This window comes from Botryllus schlosseri, chromosome 15, assembly GCF_051294905.1.
Source record: "Botryllus schlosseri isolate E-star chromosome 15, Bs_hap1, whole genome shotgun sequence".
Lineage (NCBI taxonomy): Eukaryota > Metazoa > Chordata > Ascidiacea > Stolidobranchia > Styelidae > Botryllus > Botryllus schlosseri.
Genome location: NC_137250.1, coordinates 11,374,277 through 11,395,564, shown reverse-complemented (window position 1 = coordinate 11,395,564; position 21,288 = coordinate 11,374,277). Strand labels below are relative to the sequence as shown.

Genomic DNA, 21,288 nt, shown 5'->3' with positions numbered 1-21,288 from the left:
ATAGAGCCGTGTTACAGCTGATAGCTGATACAGCTTTATATCCACAGGGTGATACAGCTGATACAGCTTTATATCCACAGGGTGATACAGCTGATACAGCTTTATATCCACAGGGTGATACAGCTCAGCTGATACAGCTTTATATCCACAGGGTGATACAGCTGATACAGCTTTATATCCACAGGGTGATACAGCTGATACAGCTTTATATCCACAGGGTGATACAGCTGATACAGCTGGTACAGCTGATACAGCTTTATATCCACAGGGCCGCGAGATAGTGATTGGTGGTACGTTGCACAGTGGTATGTTCCACAGCTGCGACACCAATGGGCGCGAGGTCGAGTCCAATCGAGGTCGACTGCAAAATTACTACCTGAGTGTCGGAGCTCGGAGGTTTATTTCGGCTACTCCTCGTCATAAGATGCGTGCAAGCAGTGTCTTACAAAAAGAGTGCGTGGAACGGAAGTAGACAGTCCTTTAAATAGGCAGATCTCAATTTTTGAGTAATGAAATTCTACGCTCCTTATTATTTTATGCATGAGTGACGAGATAACGTAGTAGTGAGATCCACGGCTGCAACACCAATATGTTGCGGGTTCGAGTCCGACCGAGGTCGACTCTAGAATACATTCCCCAGTGTTGGAGGTTTACCTGAAGCTAGGCTTTACCTCGCCACCTGATCTGCGTAAGCGGTGTCTAACTTGGCTAGAAGTGTTTGTGTGTGTGTGTGTGGGGGGGGGGGCTGCTACAAGTCGACAGTTACGCAATCAAAATAGAATATCGGCCGGGTGTAAATGACCATTGCAATCGAAAAACACCATGAATACCCCAAAACAACATTTAGTGAATGGAAATCGTGGTTGCGACACTTTCCTGTCACTGCGGTAGCCTTAAAGCCACGATACGAGGTATATCATTCAATACCTTAACGTCAGGAAAGCTTTGTACAGTAGTGACCGATCTTCAGTATTGCCTTATGAGATTACAGATAGCAAATTTGATGTATGCAAATAAGTGTAACTGGTTATCTTCACTTCGTAGTCGTTTATAAAGTGCGTATTTGGAGACTTGGAAGACCCTCTTGCTCAGGCCCGTAACTGCCGCACCCCAAACCTCCCCCAATTGGGGGGGGGGAGCGAGCTCGAAGGGGGCCCAAAATTATTTCGTGAATTAGCATAAATTATTGAGTATTTTTTGAAACTTTATGCAACTTTTTCGAAAATTTTTCGCGCGGTTTCTTCTCCCAAGAAAAAATACACAAGATTTATAGAAATGGGCATATTGGTGTTGGCCATTACGCACCAAGACATATAAAGCAGGCCATGTAATATTCGACTGCAAGAAGGTTACCAGAACGATCGGCAGCGAGAAAACCTTGGCCGAATAGGACTGCCCTAATGCTGACCGAAAACTCCGTCATATATACAAAATACTGTCATGACAATCTGAACCTCACAAGACAAATACCATCCCGCAGGGAGAAATTATATGCCAGTACCAGTTTGAAATCGTGTGCGTCTTTTAGTTCCGCAGCCTACGTTATGGCGATTCTATATTTTTTATATATAGCAGACAGGAGGTCACGAAATAACATCATGTTAAGGAGTCATACCAACGGGCCCTACAGTGTCCAAGACACCTCACTCAGCTCTACCGGTAAATCTGATTACGTGAGCAGAGAGGATAAGAAGTTGATAACAATACATATGCAATTCCCGATCTTATTGACCGATTTTATCATGAATTTTCTAAAATTTTCGCGCTTCGCGTTGGTTCACTAAGCAGTACAATTCATTTCGTGGCAAAAGCGAACAAGGTGATGGGGGGTAGGTTTATCACCCTATGAGAGCCCTAGACCTAAGATTTTTTGCGGGGGGCCTGACGAAGTACTGATTCATTCCTGCCAACGGGTATACGCCCGAAGATGTTTAACGATAATATTGAGGAGTCCTACCTGTTCAAACACACCTCACTCAGCTCTACCTGTAAATCTGATTACGTGAGCAGAGAGAGGATAAAAATTGATAGCAACATATATGCAATTCCCGATCATATTGACCGATTGAATCATGAATTATAGCATTTTTCCGCGCTTCGCCCATTTAGGCAAGAAAAGCAACCCGACTAAACGGCCCCCAATGTAGAGGATAAGTAAGTAGCAGTAATAAGCGAACAGGATGAGGGGGATCAGGGGGGCGAAGCCCGGTTGGCGAAGTGCTGTTACGGTCCTGCTCTTGCTGTTATGACGTTATAATGAGTAATGATTTACTCGAATCGACGTTTCATACTCCACTCGCAATCGAATCACTCATGTACAGGATTTTCCCAGCACTTTTAACTTTCTTCTACTTGCATTCTGTTATTCTTGTGTCGCACAAGCGTAAATGTAAATTTAGGTCTCAGTTATTTTACTTCTTCCGTCATATAGCTTATTCTGTTCATTGGGATTAATATTTGTCTTCGCGACACGTGATACCCGAGCTGGATAAAATGTAGCAGGTCCGTTCAGTAGATTGAAAGAATTTTTTTCGTGGCTATCCTTTTTACGATTCCTTGTTTTCTTAATGATAATGTGCACAAACAAGAGCAAATTTTGCAGGGTGGTTTCCGTTGTATAGAGGGGAGAATCCCGTGTTTCAAAATACGCCAGGGGGGAACGAGGTACATAACGAAAAAAGGCAAGAGGAACCACTGCGCTGTACAATGTTTATCGACTGTTACATTCAATCTAATGTTGTTAGGCGCAACAATCCGGTTTACAAAATAATTGGCAACACACAGGCAAAACATATTAGACCACAGATGGTGAGCACTCGCAACATTTCTCATGGGGTAAAAGTTATATGTGCACTGTGCAGTGCATTGTCCATGCGGTTGAGTATCTCCACACTACATACGTGATCGGTCTCCACTTTAGTGTAGGTTTAAAAACGAATTTTAAGGAGCGCAGCATGGAAACTCCAAGACGAAATGAAATATTTTCGTTGCACAGCTATCGCTCAAAAAAACCTCAGTCAACGCAGGCCTATTTCCGACCAAAATATAAATTTTATCATAACAATTGTAACCGCTCGGCTGCATAGTGCAGAGCCACAATGACTCCGGACTGTCTGATTGCAAGACCAGCCATGCGTAAGGTAGCATGCGGTATTGGAAAAGAGGAAGTGTTTGGGGTTGGTCTTAGTATGCAGTGGGTCTTGGGTTCTCTTTGTGTGGAGTTGTTACTTTGTTAAGTCTTGGATTGGATTGGAAGTATTGATGTATATATTTTGCCTGCCTTCGTTCTAATATATACGCCGAATCTGCAATGTGTCTCTGGGTCCAGTCGAACCTGAAGAAACTTAGCCGTATTCAGTCAGACAGCGAAGACTACGACCGAACGGCTACACAATACTCTGTGAATGTCTAAATTTGGAATCGTCTGATATATGAAAATGAACATATAGTATTATGATTACCAAGCAAAAACGGTCCCAATCTATGTAGCTGCTTTTCTATCGCGGTACTTCCCAAGTCTCTTTTCTTTCTTTTTGTTGTTGGGCATTCCTGTATGCATGACGGGCTGGTGTCGCTTTTTTCACACATATGTGCGGAAACAAAAAAGTATACCCCATCCTTTTGTTCATTCTGCAATACAAGTAGGCTACAAGTATAGACAAGACCAGCATGTGTCCTTTTCTGATTCTTTGGTCTTCTATGAAATTACTGATTTATTATAAGTTGACTTGTGCCATAGGAAATCGATCATCAAACGGAGAGATTGCATATACCTTCGGCAATCAGCAAATAACGTAAGATACTCATACAAATAAATGTATGCAGTATAATCAAGAATTATAATTGCAGATATGGTAGGGTTACCATACGTCCTCTTTTAAGAGGATTTGTCCTCTTTTTTGACTTTTTTGAAAGTGTCCTCGGAGGACGCCCTTTTGTCCTCTTTTTTGAGATTTTAGCACCAGCAGTGACGCTCAAACGGTATTTTGAGCTCTGAGCGAAAAGATGACCTTTTTTTTTAGTCAACCGATCATAAAGTGGGAAAAATTCACCGATTTTTGAGAATTCTTCTCCGGTTTTGCAAGTCTCAAATTTCTGAAAAAGTGTCCTCTTTTTAGATTTCCGAAATATGGTAAGCCTAAGATATGGCAGACTAACATAATAAATTACCATTATCTGTGTATACCTGTATAATACATTGCTATATTTACTAAGATATATATCGGGTAGAAACCAGTGTTGGGATCAAGTCACTACCTTCGAGTCACGAGTCATTTCGAGTCATTGCCCATTTCGACTCGAGTCAAGTCACTCGATTATCAAAGGTGACTCGAGTCAAGTCAAGTTACTCGATTTTCGGAGGTGACTCGAGTCAAGTCGAGTCAAATCAAGTCAAGTCACGAGTCAAGTCACAATTCAAGTCAAGTTGCGTTTTCGAAGTATGGGGCATGACAACGTCATTGCATTTTGCTAGCTGTCTGAAATACAGATTGAGTGGTCATTGATTTTGAACCGATGAACGAATATAGAGTTGAATATACACGCAAGAAGGCGCTGTATCGCTCACATATATGTAGAACTGCTAAACCACAGTTTATAGTTACCATGCAGCCAAAATAGAGAATAGATACGGATTGATAGGATGCAATACATAACCCATTTACAAATCGGTATGATACAATTCGAGCCTGCGCCAATGGTTGAGGACTATATAAACTATGTTCGAATTCAATTTCAATAAAACAAGAGGTTTGGTTTAGGTAAAAACAGAGATTAATTACTTTACTATACTAGTTTACGACAAAGTAAGCTGTAAGATTCGATCACTTCGTTTGCGGTCAATTTATTTGTGAGCGAACAATGAAGGCTCAGTAAAACGCATGATCATTAAATGATTGGTCGCTCTCACGGGTTACACCAGCGTTTCGCGAACAATCCGAGCATATGCAAGATTCATTGATTTTTATCGACACCGATTACTTGATGACTTGAAATTGACTCGTGAATTTTGCTCCGAGTCACGAGTCAATCCATATTTCTGATACGCCGAGTCAAGTCAAGTCAAGTCATTTTAGCAAAGTGACTCGAGTCAAGTCAAGTCATTCGAAAAAGGTGACTCGAGTCATCCCAACACTGGTAGAAACATATTTATTACATCCATCACGAAGGAGAATGATCTATTATGAAATGACGATGGTTATCACTTACAGGAAGCGATGCGCTACTGGCAAACTGGAACATTTGAACGCTAAATCTGCTTATGGCGTCGGCCGCAGTCTCTTCAAATTGGAACGTATCGTCGGTTGGACACTGGCCGCTCAGTAATGGATACACCGTTATCGTCTTGTTAGCATGGGGACTCGTTTCTACGTCGGTCACAATCAATTCAAGATTGCTGGGAAGAGTGGCTTCAAGTGAAAGGTATACTCTCTGAAGTACTGGGATCTGAAATTTGTAGTGTCGTTATGACTTCGTGAACTCGCGATGCTGAACAGGATAGGCTGAGATGAAGTGTTTTGAGCTCGGTCTTTTAGCTTAACACTGTTCAAATAAGTAGAGCAGTAGACGCTCAGTCATTTTCAGTAGCTTACAGGATTGACTAATCTCAAGCTGGAGTTAAAGTAACGTAGTTGATAAAAAACGAAGTACTCCTACTTCTTCAGTGTTGAGTATTCCGCTACCTACTTCCACAACTTACTCAAGTGGTTATGTTTCTTGACTACTCCCACTTCTACTTCTACAGCTTTTGAAGCCAAAGTACTTACTTTTCACTTTGCAGATTTTGTCATGCGGCAAGTATTGTAAAACACGTATATATTTGCATCTCTTTTATAAGTGAAATAGACATATCGACGGGGCGATACAGCCGACATCACAGAAATAACATAGAATTTCAAAAATTGAACCCATCTGTGTCGCCACTATGGTAATTCCGTATTGCCAACAAAGATGTAACTACAGTAATGCTGAGAGCTGTCACTGGCGTTTGATTGGCTCACTAACTAATGCTAGTATGTGACGCCACCGCCACAGTGCCGCATCCCAATTTTCCTGTTCAAATTACATAGCTGAGTAATTTTCGGACCTTCGATTTCTATTTCTACTCCAAGTAGTTTTGACAAGTCTGAAAATCGCTACTTCTACCTGTAATTCAGTATAAATTTATTGAATTGAATATTACGACATGCACATGAGTTTGATCAAAGACTACTTTGACCAAAGACTACTTTGACCACGTCTGGATAGTGGTCGATAGTGCATATGACCATGTATTTCATCGTCAATATTCCACTTCCTCTATTTTATCAAGGCTCAGTCATATAACACGATAAAGAGACGACAGGAGACCGTCGGCGATAGCTGAGTAGCCTAATATCTGTATCAGCCCGCTATCATATATACTTTCGTCAAGTCATAATGAATATGGCTGTTAATGACGGAAAATAAATTGAAGATTTCGATTCGGGTCACATATCGCTATGGACGTGTTCAATTATGATCAGGGCTGTAACTGCCGCACCCCAACCCCCTCCCATTTGGGGGCGAGTTTTAAGGGGGCCAGAAATTATTTCTCAAATCAACAAAAGCAGACCTGGGCAAAGTGCGGCCCGCGAAGCCATTTTGTGCGGCCCGCGAAAGGTTGCTTGGAATTCACAACATTAAACCTGCTTTTTGAATGTCGCTGCGTGGACTAAAACCATAGGCTGTAACAACTAAACCGGAAATTCGTTTACTTTGAAGCCTGTTCATTATTATGCCTTGATTACGCTGCCTACTAGGGATGGTGTGAACCTCTGAAAAGTTCAGGTTCGTGTGAACGCGAGCGCGAACCTTTTTGAAAGGTCCTGTGTGAACGCGAACCTTTTTGAAAGGTTCTGTATGTGAACGCGAACATGAACCTCATGACGTCACATACCGCCATATTGCCAATTCCAACCCTACATTTCAGTGAAGTGATAGCCTATAATAATGTACACGATACCTAGCGACGACTCGGGCCACATAATGACACAACGCTGACGTATGTATTGACGTTTTAAACGTCCCCAAATGTATCAACTGGGGCAATCAAATGATATAATAATCCCATAAAGTCAATATCTTTCGTCACTTTCGCAACTATTTCGACGAGGTTTTGCAAGGGAACATAAGCTGACGCCTTCACGGTCCATGCCTGACCGGACAATGTAATCGGCGTCTGAGTATTGCTACGTTGATATTGAGCAGATTGTAAAATGGGTTTCTATACTTGCTACCTATATTACCCCATTAACAAATTATACAGCAGTAACCAACACCCCAATCGCAAGGATTTGGTATTTATGATACAATAAACATATTAAATCAAGATTTACCCCGTGCACCAGCTAGGTATTTTACATCAGACAACGATATCAATTGTATAAGCATCGTTCGCTCTTGATGGTGTGTGAAGTGTGATTGCTGGTGAAACTCACAGTAGAGAATCACTAAATAATCACAAACGGAAAGCTGGTTATTTCGAGTGAACTTTTGTAACAAATCACGTAAAATTTTCGAGATTCTCAATGTACATGCTCGTTTAGTGTTGATTTTTGTGCTGCCAGCGCGATGCATAGATTGGCCCGCTGTTGAAATGCAATAAATTTCAACCAAAGATGTTGTAATGAAGTGAAAATTGTAATACATAAAGAAGGTTCACAGTGCAGAACCTATCAAGGTTCGTTTGTGAGCGTGAACCTCTAAATTTCGGAGGTTCATACGCACAGAACGCGAACGGGAACCTCACGTTCATACCATCCTTACTGCCTATACGTACCTCGCAAGCGTAATACAGATTTAAAATAAAGTTGATGTGGCAAAGTATGAGTAACAATTAACTTCGCAAGAAATCATCATTTCCATGTAGTTAAGGTCAAACCTTCTTTGTTGCCATCGTCACATTACGCATTATACGGTACGGGTTTCATATTGTTACGCGAGTCGTTTCCAAATCCCTAATTCGTAAAACAAGTCAATCAGTGGTCGCGATGACTATATGACTCATCATATCTATCACCCATAAAGGATGAACGGGCATGTCAAAAGGAGAAAGCCGAATGCTGAAATTGAAAGAAGGTTTAGAGCACTAAATAGTTGTATACTGGAGTCGGGGGTAAGCTCGTCCTTTTAGTTTTTGCCGAGCATGTCGCCGAGATTAAGGATTTTAATTATGACAAAAACACGAAACACTCGGTTAAGGGAGGGCGAATTTCAGAAAAACTGCAGACTTCACTCAAGATCAAGGCTATTTGAGCTGCACACTGTTCGGAATGGAGCGACCAAGACAAGCTTGGTACTTTCTCATGTACATTTCAGAGAAAGCATCTGAAGGGAGGCGCGAAGCTGAAGTTAATGAAATTTTTTTTCGCGCTCCGCGCGATTTACTTTCATCTTACAGTGACGTTATTGCTTTATTTAAGACTATTGTCCGACTTTGATATTACAAAATTATGTCATCAACAACCATATACCTTCCATGCCATCAAACTATCCGTCGGGATTGCTAGCATTCTGGTTGCTCTTTTTAATATGCTGTGATCAATTTACCCTCTACTTTTTCACGAGTCTGCGCGCACTCACCAACTCACTGCGCGGTCTCTCGGACAACAGTGCGTAACGACTAAAAAAAGGTCATTATAGTTCGGCTTTTTTGTGTGCAGCTTATATTTTCTGTGCGCAGAGACCGTGTCAGCACAGCGCAATTGCGCACGCTCGCAGCTTAGAGGGAACATTGGTTGTGATATCTTGATAGCATGGTGGGGGGCTAGGCGCAAAAATTTTTACTTTCATAAAGGGGGGTGTGTCTAAAAAAATTGAGAACCGCTGCTTTAGTCTCCTGCTAGAAGAACGTGTAAGGGGTTTAAAGAGAGTTAAAATGTTTCATGTTCAACACTGTTTCGAATCATGACAGCAAATAAATATTTTTTAATTAACCGCAACTTTCTTATTACCTAACATCAACCCAATCACTGAGCAGCATTTATTAAGAATGTAATTTAGAAGTAAAATTAAAATACATTGGAGAATTTAGCTAAAAAAATCACTCGGCCCGCCGTCTTATTTTTTACTTCTCATTTGGCCCGCGGAAGAAAAAATTGCCCATCCCTGTCCTATAGTAATGCAACTACTCGTTGGAATTGAACCAAATTTGGTGTGCAGCCTTTTATTGGGTAATCCAACAATTTTATCAAGTAACCAGTACAATTTGAGAAGAAGTCATTTTTGAAGACGCCTACCCTAATGAGCATTGGATTATATATCGGGACTACAAGGGGGTGTATTTCTGTGTAGGCACTCATTTGCTCAGGTGCCCCCAAAAAGTAACGTTGGTCTTGAGCCCCCATATGACCACAAACCAAACTTCTGGGGAATTCCCTCAGAACCCTTTCATAACGGGCCTTTTTACCACTAACAGAATAGCACGTTTTGCTGTGATAGGGAATAAACCTTGGTGTCTGCGTAAAGCAGGGCGAGCGCGAAAAAAATGGTACTGAGGTTTGAATTACATCGATGATATTGGTAATTGCATACATTGCTAATAATTTTTCATTGTCTCCCAGTCTAGTGGCCAGATTTACTGGTAAAGCTTAAGGAGGTGGTGACTTCCTATAGCAAGCGTGGGACTATTCCGCGCCTATGGACAATTGGCGATATGCTATATTGATGGTTTATGCTAACATGCGGATGTAATTTTCAGCGAAGGTTGTATTTGGTAACACACTTCGCAAAGTCGCATGTTGGCCAAAACTCAGTAAGTTTTGGTGTGTCGTGGAGAGGTAATGGCCGGCGCTTAAATGCCTATTGTTTTTTGGGGGAGGGGCATTACGAGTAGCAAAATTGAAAGTAGCCAATAAATTACGATAAATCGCGCGAAGAGAATTTTGAAGTTGTCCGAGATCTACCACTGAATACTATTTATGACATAGGGGAAGAAAATTTCCCATTTATTAAAAAATTCAAAATTATCTATTCACATCATGAAATTGCTAGGTTGTCTATAGAAACGATGCTTACCCTGTTTGGCTCAATTTCAACCAGTGGAAGCGGAGTTATGGCAGTCGAAAAATATCGGAAATAAATAAAATCGTTACCCGACCACAGTAAATGCTATTTTATTCAAATCTGCTCATTGCTCATGTAAGGATTCTTGTGTTGCTTTTAGCACGTTTTGAACACAGATGGCAACTTTTGTTTAATTAATACTTGGGATGGACGGTTATCGCAGCCCAGAAAAGACTGCAATCTTCATCTATGGTTTCATGGCACAGCACAATTCTGCGCATAAATTAGATTACAGGTCTAAATGCCGATGTCGTTCAGCGTAGGTTAACTTACCGATGACGGAAGCGTCTCATACGGTGCAACATATGAGGCATTCGGATACATGAAGAAATTTACATCGTAGGTTCCGTTGACCTTCACATCACCGGCAACTGCTCTTGTGTCCATTACGCCGACGCCCAACTCAGCATCTGTGTACTGAGCGATCCTACACGACGCTTTCAAGTCGACCGTCTTAGCGCTGTCTGAGGAACCCGTGGCCTTTCTCGACACAGTTTGAGTATATGTGGCATACTTAAACTCGCCAACGGTCTCATACTGCAAAATATAATCATGTGTCTTCTTTTTACAACACCACATTACCGTGACCAAGCCCTCACAGTAATATCCCAAGTACAATCATCGTAAGGCACTGTGATAACCGTGTCGCCACCGTCGATTTGTGAAATGGCATTCACGTCACAATCGTCATTCAGTTTCAGGTCAGTCGCATCCAAACCTCCAAGTATGCAAGTGGGTATTCGGATTGTTACATCCGATACGCCGCAAGTCACTGTGTAGTTGTCTGTACAATCGAAAGATAAAGATTTAGAATTAGAATACCTATGTGTATTCAGTGACGTGCGATGAGGTTCATGGTTGCTGAGGCACGGACCTCCCCCCCACACACTCACACACGTAAAGTAACTGATAAAGATACACAAATAGGTGAACAACAACAGCAGCAGCAAAAGAAGCGGTTAGGCAATAGCGTTTTCTCTGTACCCTGTTAGCCGTTGCGATTCTACAGTGTACAACACATGTTTAAATTTTTTACTTCACAGAAATATTCACTTATTTAATACCGATTGCTCAACGAAAAGTATTAAATGAAAATCATAAAAATATTTTATTCAAGGTCCTAATTTCGGTTTATAGTCTCTATTGCAGTTTGCTCGTCCAATCTCTTACAAGATTGAAATGGACAGTGTATTAGAAAAACTAAATATGTCACTCACTAACATCGAACTAGGTTGAATACATCATTCAGACTGTGGAAAACCAGGGTTAGATTCATGATTTTGATTGGGGATGACAATTTTCGAGGATTCGAGGCCGTTAGTCATCTTCAGACGCAGGCTATCTATGGGCTACTCCTCGTCATCTGTTCCATGTTAGCCGGGAGCGGCCAACCCGTGGCCCGCGGGCCCGCAAGATGGTTTTGAGTGGGCCGCGAGGTAATTCTCGAAATTAGTTATAATATCCCAAAAATAAAATTTCCAGGTAATTAATTGTGAACTTGCAAGGTCACCTAAAAATTTGATTAGCCTGACCGCGAAATTTTGGATTATTATTATTACAAGACACAGCAGTGGTGCTTACAGCGTGATTTGATTGAAATATCAATATATCAACTCCGACGCATTGGTGTAGCCAGGCGCCAGTCACATTTTTCGTAGATCTCCGCATATGACCATAAAGTAGAATGTTCGTGGCAGATGTAGATGACTTGACATTTTTCTTCGAATTTCGCGTGATTTATTGTCACTCGATTTCTTGCCCCCCTAAAGACTAAACATACGCCCAATTTACAGAATAAAGTCTAACTATATTCGCATCGCAATTATCAGTGAACGTGTCGCTCAACATGCGACTTCGCGTGTGTATTCGCAGAAAGATCGTCGGCTATGAAACCGTTGCACCAAAATGATAGACGCATGCTTGCAGAAATCTTCAATATTTAAATGTCCAAGCGCCGAATGATCCTGTCCTTGCCAAATGAACCCGGCGGTATACATTCGTAACCCGCAATATATGAAAGTAACATTATTATTGACCGAATTCATTCATTAACTTTGAAAAATTTTCGCGCTGGGCGCGGCTAGGTCGCATTTGCATGCTGCGTAGGCGTGTTCAAAAATGGATTTTTTCCTCAAATTATACTGGCTACTTGATAAAATTGTTAGGTTACCTAATTAAAGTCTGCACACCAAATTTGGTTCAATTCCAACCAGTAGCCGCATTGCTACAGGAGAATATACTTTTTTATTTATCATATAAAAATAAGTAAAAAAAATTCCAAACTTTCTGTTCACCCCATGGAATTGTTATGTTGTCCATAAAAACGAGGGTCACCGAATTTGGCTCAATTCCAACCTGTGGAAGCGGAGTTATGGCCTTCAGAAAAATTTGGATTTGAATAAAATATTATTTATTTTTTTATTATAAGTGTGCTCGCCGTAAGTACTATTTTAGTCAAATCCAAATTTTTCGATGCCAATAACTCCGCTTCCACTTGTTGGAATTGAGTCAGATTAACAGCATTGCTGCGTGTTCATGTCATAATTGTTATCCATTTTGATGCGTATTAATATTAGTCTTGATTTCACCGTTGCTTAATCCGGTTCGCTCCTATCGCAAGACTGAAAAAGGTCATCAACATTCAAGTGGCCCGCGCAATGGTTCGCATATCTCATGTGGCCCTTTGGCCGAAAAGGTTGGTCACCCCCGATGTAAGCGGTGTCTTATAAAAACCTATTAGTGGACCGTGCTACAAGTTGGCAGAACTGGAATCAAACTGTAAATGGCTATTGTATTTAACGTAGCTATGGATGGCAAATACGTAACAGCTACATCAGAAAGGGAATGTATTTACTTCGCATTACGTATTGGCCGTCGCTACTATAAAATTCATACAACACTGTCGGTTTCCGAAATCGATAGCGCGTTTCATCGGGCTGCGATCGTTCGATTGTTAGCGAATAGTGAGTGAGGCAGATTCTATCCTGATATTGGATGAAAAGAATATTCAAATGTAGTTATTCCTGGACATCGAGGGTTAATATCAATAATCATTGACGGTTTTCACAATTTCCTTTTCTTATCCCGGCGACAGGTGAGGCAGTGCCTCACTTGCCTCCATTGACCTCCGTCACTGCGTGTATTCATTTATGCATGACCTACAGCAACACGCTTGCAACCTTCATAGCTGCTTGGCATACACCACTGTACTTTTCCTAGTCACCGAAAGCTTGCTGAAGCCTGGTGGGCTTTTGGGTGGAGGCAGTGGCGGCTCGTGACAATATCGGGTGGTGGGGATAGGGCTGCAAGCGACTTTTTCTCAAGATGACGTCACAATGGCGTTTTCCAACGTAAACAAGTAACTTGGTGGTACGGTAACACGAACTTCCCGACAACAGTGATCTTAACGTATGTGCCGCGAGAGGTCTGCCGGTGAGCTGTGACTTGAAGTGTGGTAACTGCGTAAACGGCGTACGGAACAAAGATTCGACACGGTTCATGTTCGCACTATACCTGACTAATTCTGCAGAAATGGAAATTACTATAACTCGAGAGATTGCGTAAGCCTAACTGGAAAGGTCAACGAGTTCGGACAGATACGCAATTGTTATCTCATAGATTGGACATGTCATATTGAATCCAAAACATAATTCTGAAGAACTACGGATAGCAGCCTCGGAAATTCGGTCCCGGTACAGCATATGAAATTTTGGCCTTGAGGCTGGAGACTGTCACACGACACATACGGCTTACGGTCTGTAGTGTCTATATGTCTGCTGCAAAATCGCCTTTGGAAAATATATTACCGAATAAATACGAGGATGAAAGCCGAAAACTTGGTACACTGTCACATGAAATCATCAAGAAGTAGCCTCATGACCGTTTTCGGTATGGTACACTGTCAAAATTAATACGAACAGACCAACACCGAATTTTGCGTAAAATTTACTGAGGAATAGTCTGATCAAGCGATCAGCTGTTAGCCGCCATCGAAAACGAAACAGCTATCGCGCTTGACAGGGGTTGTAATTGTAAGCAAATGTCCTGAAGGCCTCAATTTCACAGTGAAATTGACATTGGAGAATATAAAATAAAAGTTAATATTTGAATGCAAACCGAGGATGTTAGTAAACTGTTTCATGATATCATCATCTCATCACCTATCTCGGTATGGAACACAGTTAGCGTTAACACAGATACAGCGGCTTTTGCGTGAAATCCGCAATGCGTTAGGTATAGGATAAGTGTCAGATCAGCGCACATCTCTACCATACTCGACCTTGATAACGAAATTGCTACCCTAATCATTGAGTGCCAACCTTGAGACTTGGCACAGCGTTCGATACTAAAATCAAGACATACCATGCAAAAGCTCATGACGGATCTAGGTAAGGAGCATCGTTAAAATCAATGGAGACCAATACCGGCTTTGCGTAAAATATGTTTGCGATAAATGACGAGTCAGCTCTCACTCGACTTAGGAAACGAAATTACCACTAACATAGTTCATTGACAAACTTGAAACTTGGTACAGCGTTCGATACTAACAGTAAGATTACCGTACCAAATGACATGACCGATCTCGGTATGGAACATCGTCAAAATCAATGGATACCAATACCGGCTTTCGAGTATAATCTGTTTGCGATACATGACTGATCAGCACACACTCAACTTCGGAAACGGAATTACTACTCTAAACTTTAAGTAGAAACCCTGAAACTTGGGACAGTGTTAAATACCACCATCACGACATGACATACCAAGTTTCAAGAATTATCATGGTGTGAAACACCATCAAAATCGACCTATGCCAGCAAAGGTCGACTAAACGCATATGACGGTAACCGAGTTCAGATATAGATACTATTGTTACATCACACCTTAAGGGCAACCAGGCTATGTTGCCCCACCTGCTCGGTAATTTTATGAATAGGAGAGAGTAAATCACTGTTTCTGTATTGTGCGCGGCTTTGAGAGAATAGACAGTGAAAGCTTGTTATGAGCGCTACCGGGGCATGCCCCGGCTAGGCATTCGCAAAGCGAAATCACGGAAGGGATTCGATTTTCGCAGAGACTTCGCTATATATGGGCATTTACAAGCGAAAGGACAAGAAGAATACGATTTTCGCTGTGATTTCGGTATATATAGATTGCTGTGCGTCTATAAATGGATAAGAATTGTTATTGAACAGAATTTTAGGTGGGGCAATGCCCCAGTTGCCCTAGAGGACGAGCCGCCACTGGGTGGAGGTCAGGTTGCAGTGTTACAAGTTCAATCTCCAACTGTTCAGTATTCAGACATGACAGATTCCATTGTACCGGACAACAGCATCTAGCGTTGGGACCCCGGGAAATCCCGATCCCGGGATCCCGGGATTTGAAGGAATCCCGATCCCGGGATTAATCGCAATGAAATACCGGGATTTGTGAACAGCATCTACCAAGGCTTACGTAGCGTCATGTCTCTTATTTTGGTAATAAAGCAGTGTTACAAACTCGGCTGATTGTCTAAAACAATTCACAATTATATGATAATAAAACCAACTATGGCATAAAATGAGCTGCACCATCATTTCCGTCGTAGTCTACGGATCGTAGCATTGGCTCATTCTGCATACGACGCAAAAGTTAACCAAAAAATGGTCAACTTAACGGCGGAAACCGGTTTTTGGAGCACCTACTCGGAAAAATTACCTTTTTATTTATTCAATTCTTTGGCGATCAAAGTAGTTAGGCGAATGATTTTCCCGTTTATATGTCCTCTTCTTCGGATCCGTAAATATGGGGCGATAGGGGATGGGGGCGGAAATGTGTGTCGAGGTTGATAAGGGGGCGATGAGACGAAAAAGGTTAGGAACCACAGGTGTAGCACAAAGGGACTGATAACGCATTTAAGGTCCGTACACATCATAGTAATTAAATCAACCCTCACGAATCAATCGGGCAAGTCAAAAAAATATCATTCCTTTTATAAATCGCATAATCCTCGGTTCAATGAACTTCCTAGCCAGGTAACTGCTGTGGACGGGCTAGCATTTAAACAAATTGTTCCAAAGTGAGCAAATTCGTCGGGCCTTCAAGGCTGACGCCTATAACTTGCCAAGATGTCACAAACGGATTCGGGACTTCGTGATCGAGCACAAAAAAAAATCCGCAAGTGTGTGGAAGAAGAGCTTATGGCAATGTAACGGAATGATGGACGTTTTTCAATCACGTTGGACAAATCAACTCCTACACGAAGCAGGCGGTACATGAATTTAAATGCTCATTATCCGGGTGACTTTCGATCGCTGCGTTTCATTCGTATTCACGGGAGCATGTTTTTGCGTCAATATTACACGGAATAAATGTTGTCTGTGTAGTTGTATGTGCATTTTGCTACTTTGCCAATCCCGGGAAATCCCGGGATTGAGGAGCGAAAATCCCGGGAAATCCCGATCCCGGGATTTGAAATTTGATCCCGAAGTCCCAACCCTAACAGCAACCCTTACAGAAAGTTAGAAACATGGTACTAAACTGCGTTGAGTGTAAGAGAAACAAACTGTGTCAAAAGATGCAATACGTAATGGGCATACAGATATTTAAAATCTGCTAGTACTTCACGGCTATCTGCTACCGAATAGAAATGTTGTTTACTACTTTGGCATTGTCCTTGATGTAGATGTACCATAATGGAACCACCCACCATTCCAAGAAGACCGTGGATAGCCTTCCGTCGTGTCACCTGCATAGGCAGTGCGCCGTGTCCTACGCCTTCGATATCTTGTGATTCTATTACATGTTGGTTTTTTCTCATTAATTGAGGATATTTGATATCATAATTTTAAATGTATATTGTATTATTGTATTGTCATTTGTAAGTTACATGTCAGTGTGATTTAAAAAAGAATAGCTTGCTTAATCAATCTATCTATATATTTAAAAGCTCACTGGTAATAACCTGACGAATATTGTTAAATGCTGCTATTCGATATATTTTTACAACAGGCTCGCGGGCACGGCGTTGGTGACCCTTGGCATACAGTTATGATGCTCTAACGCAGTGGTTCCCAACCTTTTTGTCGTCATTCCCCACTTCAGATTTATTCCGAGTCTGCATTCCCCACAAGGACCGTAAATGCGTGTAGCGCGAAAAATTTATATAGTTCATGTTTGAATCGGTCAATATGATCGGGAACTGCATAAGTGCATATATTTTGCTATCAATTTTTTATATCTCTCTGCTCACGTAATCAGATTTACCGGTAGAGCTGAGCGACGTGTGTTGGAAAAGGTAGGGCCGCTAAATATGAATTTAACATCTTCGGGCAGACCCGTTGATATATTGACTTCGTTACATGATGCTATTTCGTGACCTCAAATATCTGCTATGTCAAAAGATATGGAAATCGCCAAAACTAAAAGGCACACACGATTTCAAATTGGTATTGCTTTACTGTCAAATAATTTTTTCCCTGCGGGATGGCATTTGTTCTGTGGGGTTAAGATCGCCAGGCCAGGAACATTCGGCGCCAGCCATTTAGCCGCCTTTGGATAACTAAACATATATGTATATTGTATATATATCGAAGTTTGCGGTCACCACAAGGGCATTCCTTCTCGGTCAAGGTCTTCTCGCTGCAGATCGTTCTGGCACACTTCTCGGAGTCCCATGTTACCTGGCCTATAACTTCATATGTCTTGGTGCGTCGTGGCGCAGTAATGGCCGACGCCGAAGTCTCCATTTCTATAAATTCTACGTATTTTCGTAGCGGAAGGGTACCCAATAATCAAAATATCAGGCAATATTAAATCGCCCGCCCACCGCAAAAAAAAAATTGAATAAATTTACAAAATAATACTCAATAATTTATGTTAATTCACGAAATCATTTTGGTCCCCTTCCAGCTCGCCCCCCCCCCTAATTGGGGGGTTTGGGGTGCGGCATTTACGGCTCTTCTCCTCTCTACCTAACACTTTTGTCATCACAGAGCAGCTATTTGCTGTTTTGACTGCACAAGACACACAACCACACCAGTACGCAAGACAATCGCCTATAACTGCAACGTAAAACGTATGGTGAACCGATACCAGTAACGCTCAAAATTTCGCGAAAGCGTTATTTCACGCCAAACTAGTCGTGTTGGATGCGTTTACGACGCCATGATTGACCACCCAGAGTTAAAAATGAGGTTTTATGAGCACCGCGCAATATAATTTTCGATACATACAGTCCAGAGCAGTTAACTGGTAGGTGGTAGCGGTAATTGCGCATGTGTCTCCGTGAATATGAAGACTGTCCTGTAGATAATTATGAGCAAATGCGTCTATTCCCCACCAGAAACCATTGAATTCCCCACCGTTTGGGAACCACTGCTCTAACGTAATTTGTCAGTCGTTCAAGGTTAGTGATTCTGATACACACATTGGTTGTCAAAATTTGCAGTAACCATTGAAAACTGTATACAGTACGTCAGCAATGATTATTGATAGACCTAGCGCGTAAAACCAAGCGGAGTTTTTGATTGTACACGAATCTTAGGCCTAATTTGGCTAAATACGGCGCCCGCCCCCATATTTACGGATTCGAAAAAGAGGACATATAAACGGGCAATTTATTCACCTAACTCTGATCGCTGGTGAATTGACTGAAAAGGTTGATTTTTTCGAGAAGATGCCCGGAAAACCGACTTCCGCGACTTCTTTCTGTTGATCTAGCTAGATTCTAGAACAGTGATTTTCAGCCGTTGGTCCATGGCCATTTTCCTGCCGGTCCGTCAAATAGTTTAGAATTTTATGTCTCAATTCGAGATTACAAGAAGTCGGACGATTGCCAACTAATTAGAGAAGTAAACATCAAATTTTAAATTGATTGAAAAGTTTGGAAGGTATATTTGTGCATGGTGTTGTCATAGAGTTCATGGTACACTTTGGGAGTGCGTCATAATGGTGCAAGTGTAGAATGAAACTTCAAAGGCAGCCTACAAGTAGCCGACAACGTGTACGTGAAAGTTACGGAGAGTTTTTGGCAAACTTTGATAAATTACAACAGTACAATTAGCCGACACTTAACAGTATAACAAAGACCATAGCAAACAGCAAAGGCCCGTTACTTTCAAAGAATACCGAATAACCAAGATAAAGTTCGTACTTTCTGACAAGACTTCGCGAGCTTCGCCTAGCACAGCGGTGGGCAATTGTTTTTCTCCGCGGGCCAAATGAGAAGTAGAAAATACGTTGGCGGGCCGAGTGAAAATTTTTAGCTATAATATCTAGCGTATTTCAATTTTATTTCTAAATTACATTGTTTTAAAATGCTGCTCAGTCAATGTGTTCATGCTGGGTAATGAGAAATTGACGGTTAACTAAAAAAATATCGATGTATCTTCATGATTCGAGACAATGCGAAACACGATTCATTTTTAACTATCTTTAAACCCGTATCCACATCCCACTATTAATACACTAAAACAGTGATCCTCCAACTTTTTTAGGCTCGCCCCCCTTTACGACAGTGAAAAATTCCACGCCCTTGTCGTGACATCAAAAAATATTAAAAAGAGCAACGAGAGTGCTAGCAATTCCAACGGATAGTTTGGTGCCATGTTAGGTGATAGCTATTGATGGGGGAATTCTGAAATATCAATACGCAGAGTAACAAGCATGAGTTGGTGGTGAATCGCGCCGAGCGCGAAAATTTTTTCATTTATCCTCGGTTTCGCGCCCTCTTCAAATGCTTCCACTCCCCCGGTTCGAGAACCACTGTACTGAAATGTATTTGTGATAGTACAAAGATTATTGTCTTGGTCGCTGCCTTCCGAGCAGTGTGCAGCTTAAATAGCCATGAGGTTGAGCAAAGCTTGCAGTTTTTCTGAAATTCACCGTCCCTTGACCATGCCTGTCTCCGTGTTTTTGTCATAATACCGACTTTAATTAAAATCTCTAAACTCGGTGACATGATCGGTACAAACTAAAAGGTTTACATTTGACTCCAGTATAGAAATATTTAGTGCTCTAAACCTTCTTTGAATTTCAGCTTTCGGCTTCACTTTTTGACATGCCCGTTCATCGTTTATGGGTGATAGATATGATGAGTCATATAGTAATCGCGAGCACTGATTGAGTTGTTTTACGAATTAGGGATTTGGAAAGGTATCACGTAATAATTTGAAACACCAACCGTATAATGCGTAACGTGACGATGGCAACAAAGAAGGTTTGAACTAAACTATATGGACAAAGTGGTCTCTTGTGACTGCTAATCATAGGCTACTTCGCTGCATTGACTTTATTGTAAATCTGGAGTACGCACGCGAGGTAGGCGTACGTATAGGCAGCGTAATCGTGGCGTATTATTGACTAGGCTTCAGAGCAAACGAATTTCCCGTTCAGTTGTTACAGCCCATGGTTTTAGTCCACGCGTCAGCATTCGAAAAGCAGGATTTATGTTTTGAATTCCAAGCAACCTTTCGCGGGCCGCACAGAATAGCTCCGCGGGCCGCACTTTGGCCAGGTCTGGCTAGCAGAAACTTCAATAGAAACAAGTATAAATAATTAAATATCTAATATCAGAAACGCAGCCTTAAATGAAGTTTTCAATTTAAAAAAAATACGTAAACAATAAATAAGACCTGTGGTCTACGGTCATTGACCATTAACGGGAAACCCCGGCTGTGTAGGCTACTATCATGAATGTTTCTGTTTACTATTGGATAACGTAATATTTTTCTATCTTTTGCTGGCGACCATATTGGATAGCATTCCACTGGCAAGTACGGACTGAATCGCAATAATTTAGCTGTAACTATATTATTGGATTTACGATTTCAATCCAAATATGACTCTGAGTTCACGCCAAGTTCTTCCAATTCATTTCGAGATACATCATTATGATAAGCGACATTACGCGAAACACTAGCTTTAACGAAACTTACGGGTAGGTCTTTTCGCGACGCAGGCTTCATCCCCAATCATATTCTTGATCTGAGCTCTGTTAAACGTAACTCCAGCATCGTTGACGTCATCGGCGTAGAATAGATAGGGACAGTGGGTCGATGATGCGTTCTGGCACGCGAGAGATCTGCCATAAGGTGTCAATGTAACACTGCAGGAGTGAATCACAGCATGAATTAAGCCGGTGGTTCTTAACCTTTTTTCCTGCAGTGCCCCTTCTCAAAAATTGCCTAGGTCGCCCGCCATATTTTAAAAACTGCAGTAAAAAAC

At 41.6% G+C, this 21,288-nt stretch overlaps 1 protein-coding gene across 1 annotated transcript in view; it reads right to left on the bottom strand.

Annotated features, from left to right (window-relative positions):
* LOC145457898 (uncharacterized) overlaps positions 1-21,288 on the bottom strand; it is a 48,894-nt gene that overhangs the window by 1,990 nt on the left and 25,616 nt on the right. Inside the window, exons 6-10 of the mRNA XM_080336191.1 lie at positions 21,000-21,145; positions 10,683-10,867; positions 10,357-10,620; positions 5,209-5,445; positions 3,462-3,630 (exon numbers count right to left, since the gene is read on the bottom strand). Coding sequence (XP_080192317.1) covers positions 3,462-3,630; positions 5,209-5,445; positions 10,357-10,620; positions 10,683-10,867; positions 21,000-21,145 — 1,001 coding nt within the window. The remainder of the gene's footprint in view (positions 1-3,461; positions 3,631-5,208; positions 5,446-10,356; positions 10,621-10,682; positions 10,868-20,999; positions 21,146-21,288) is intronic.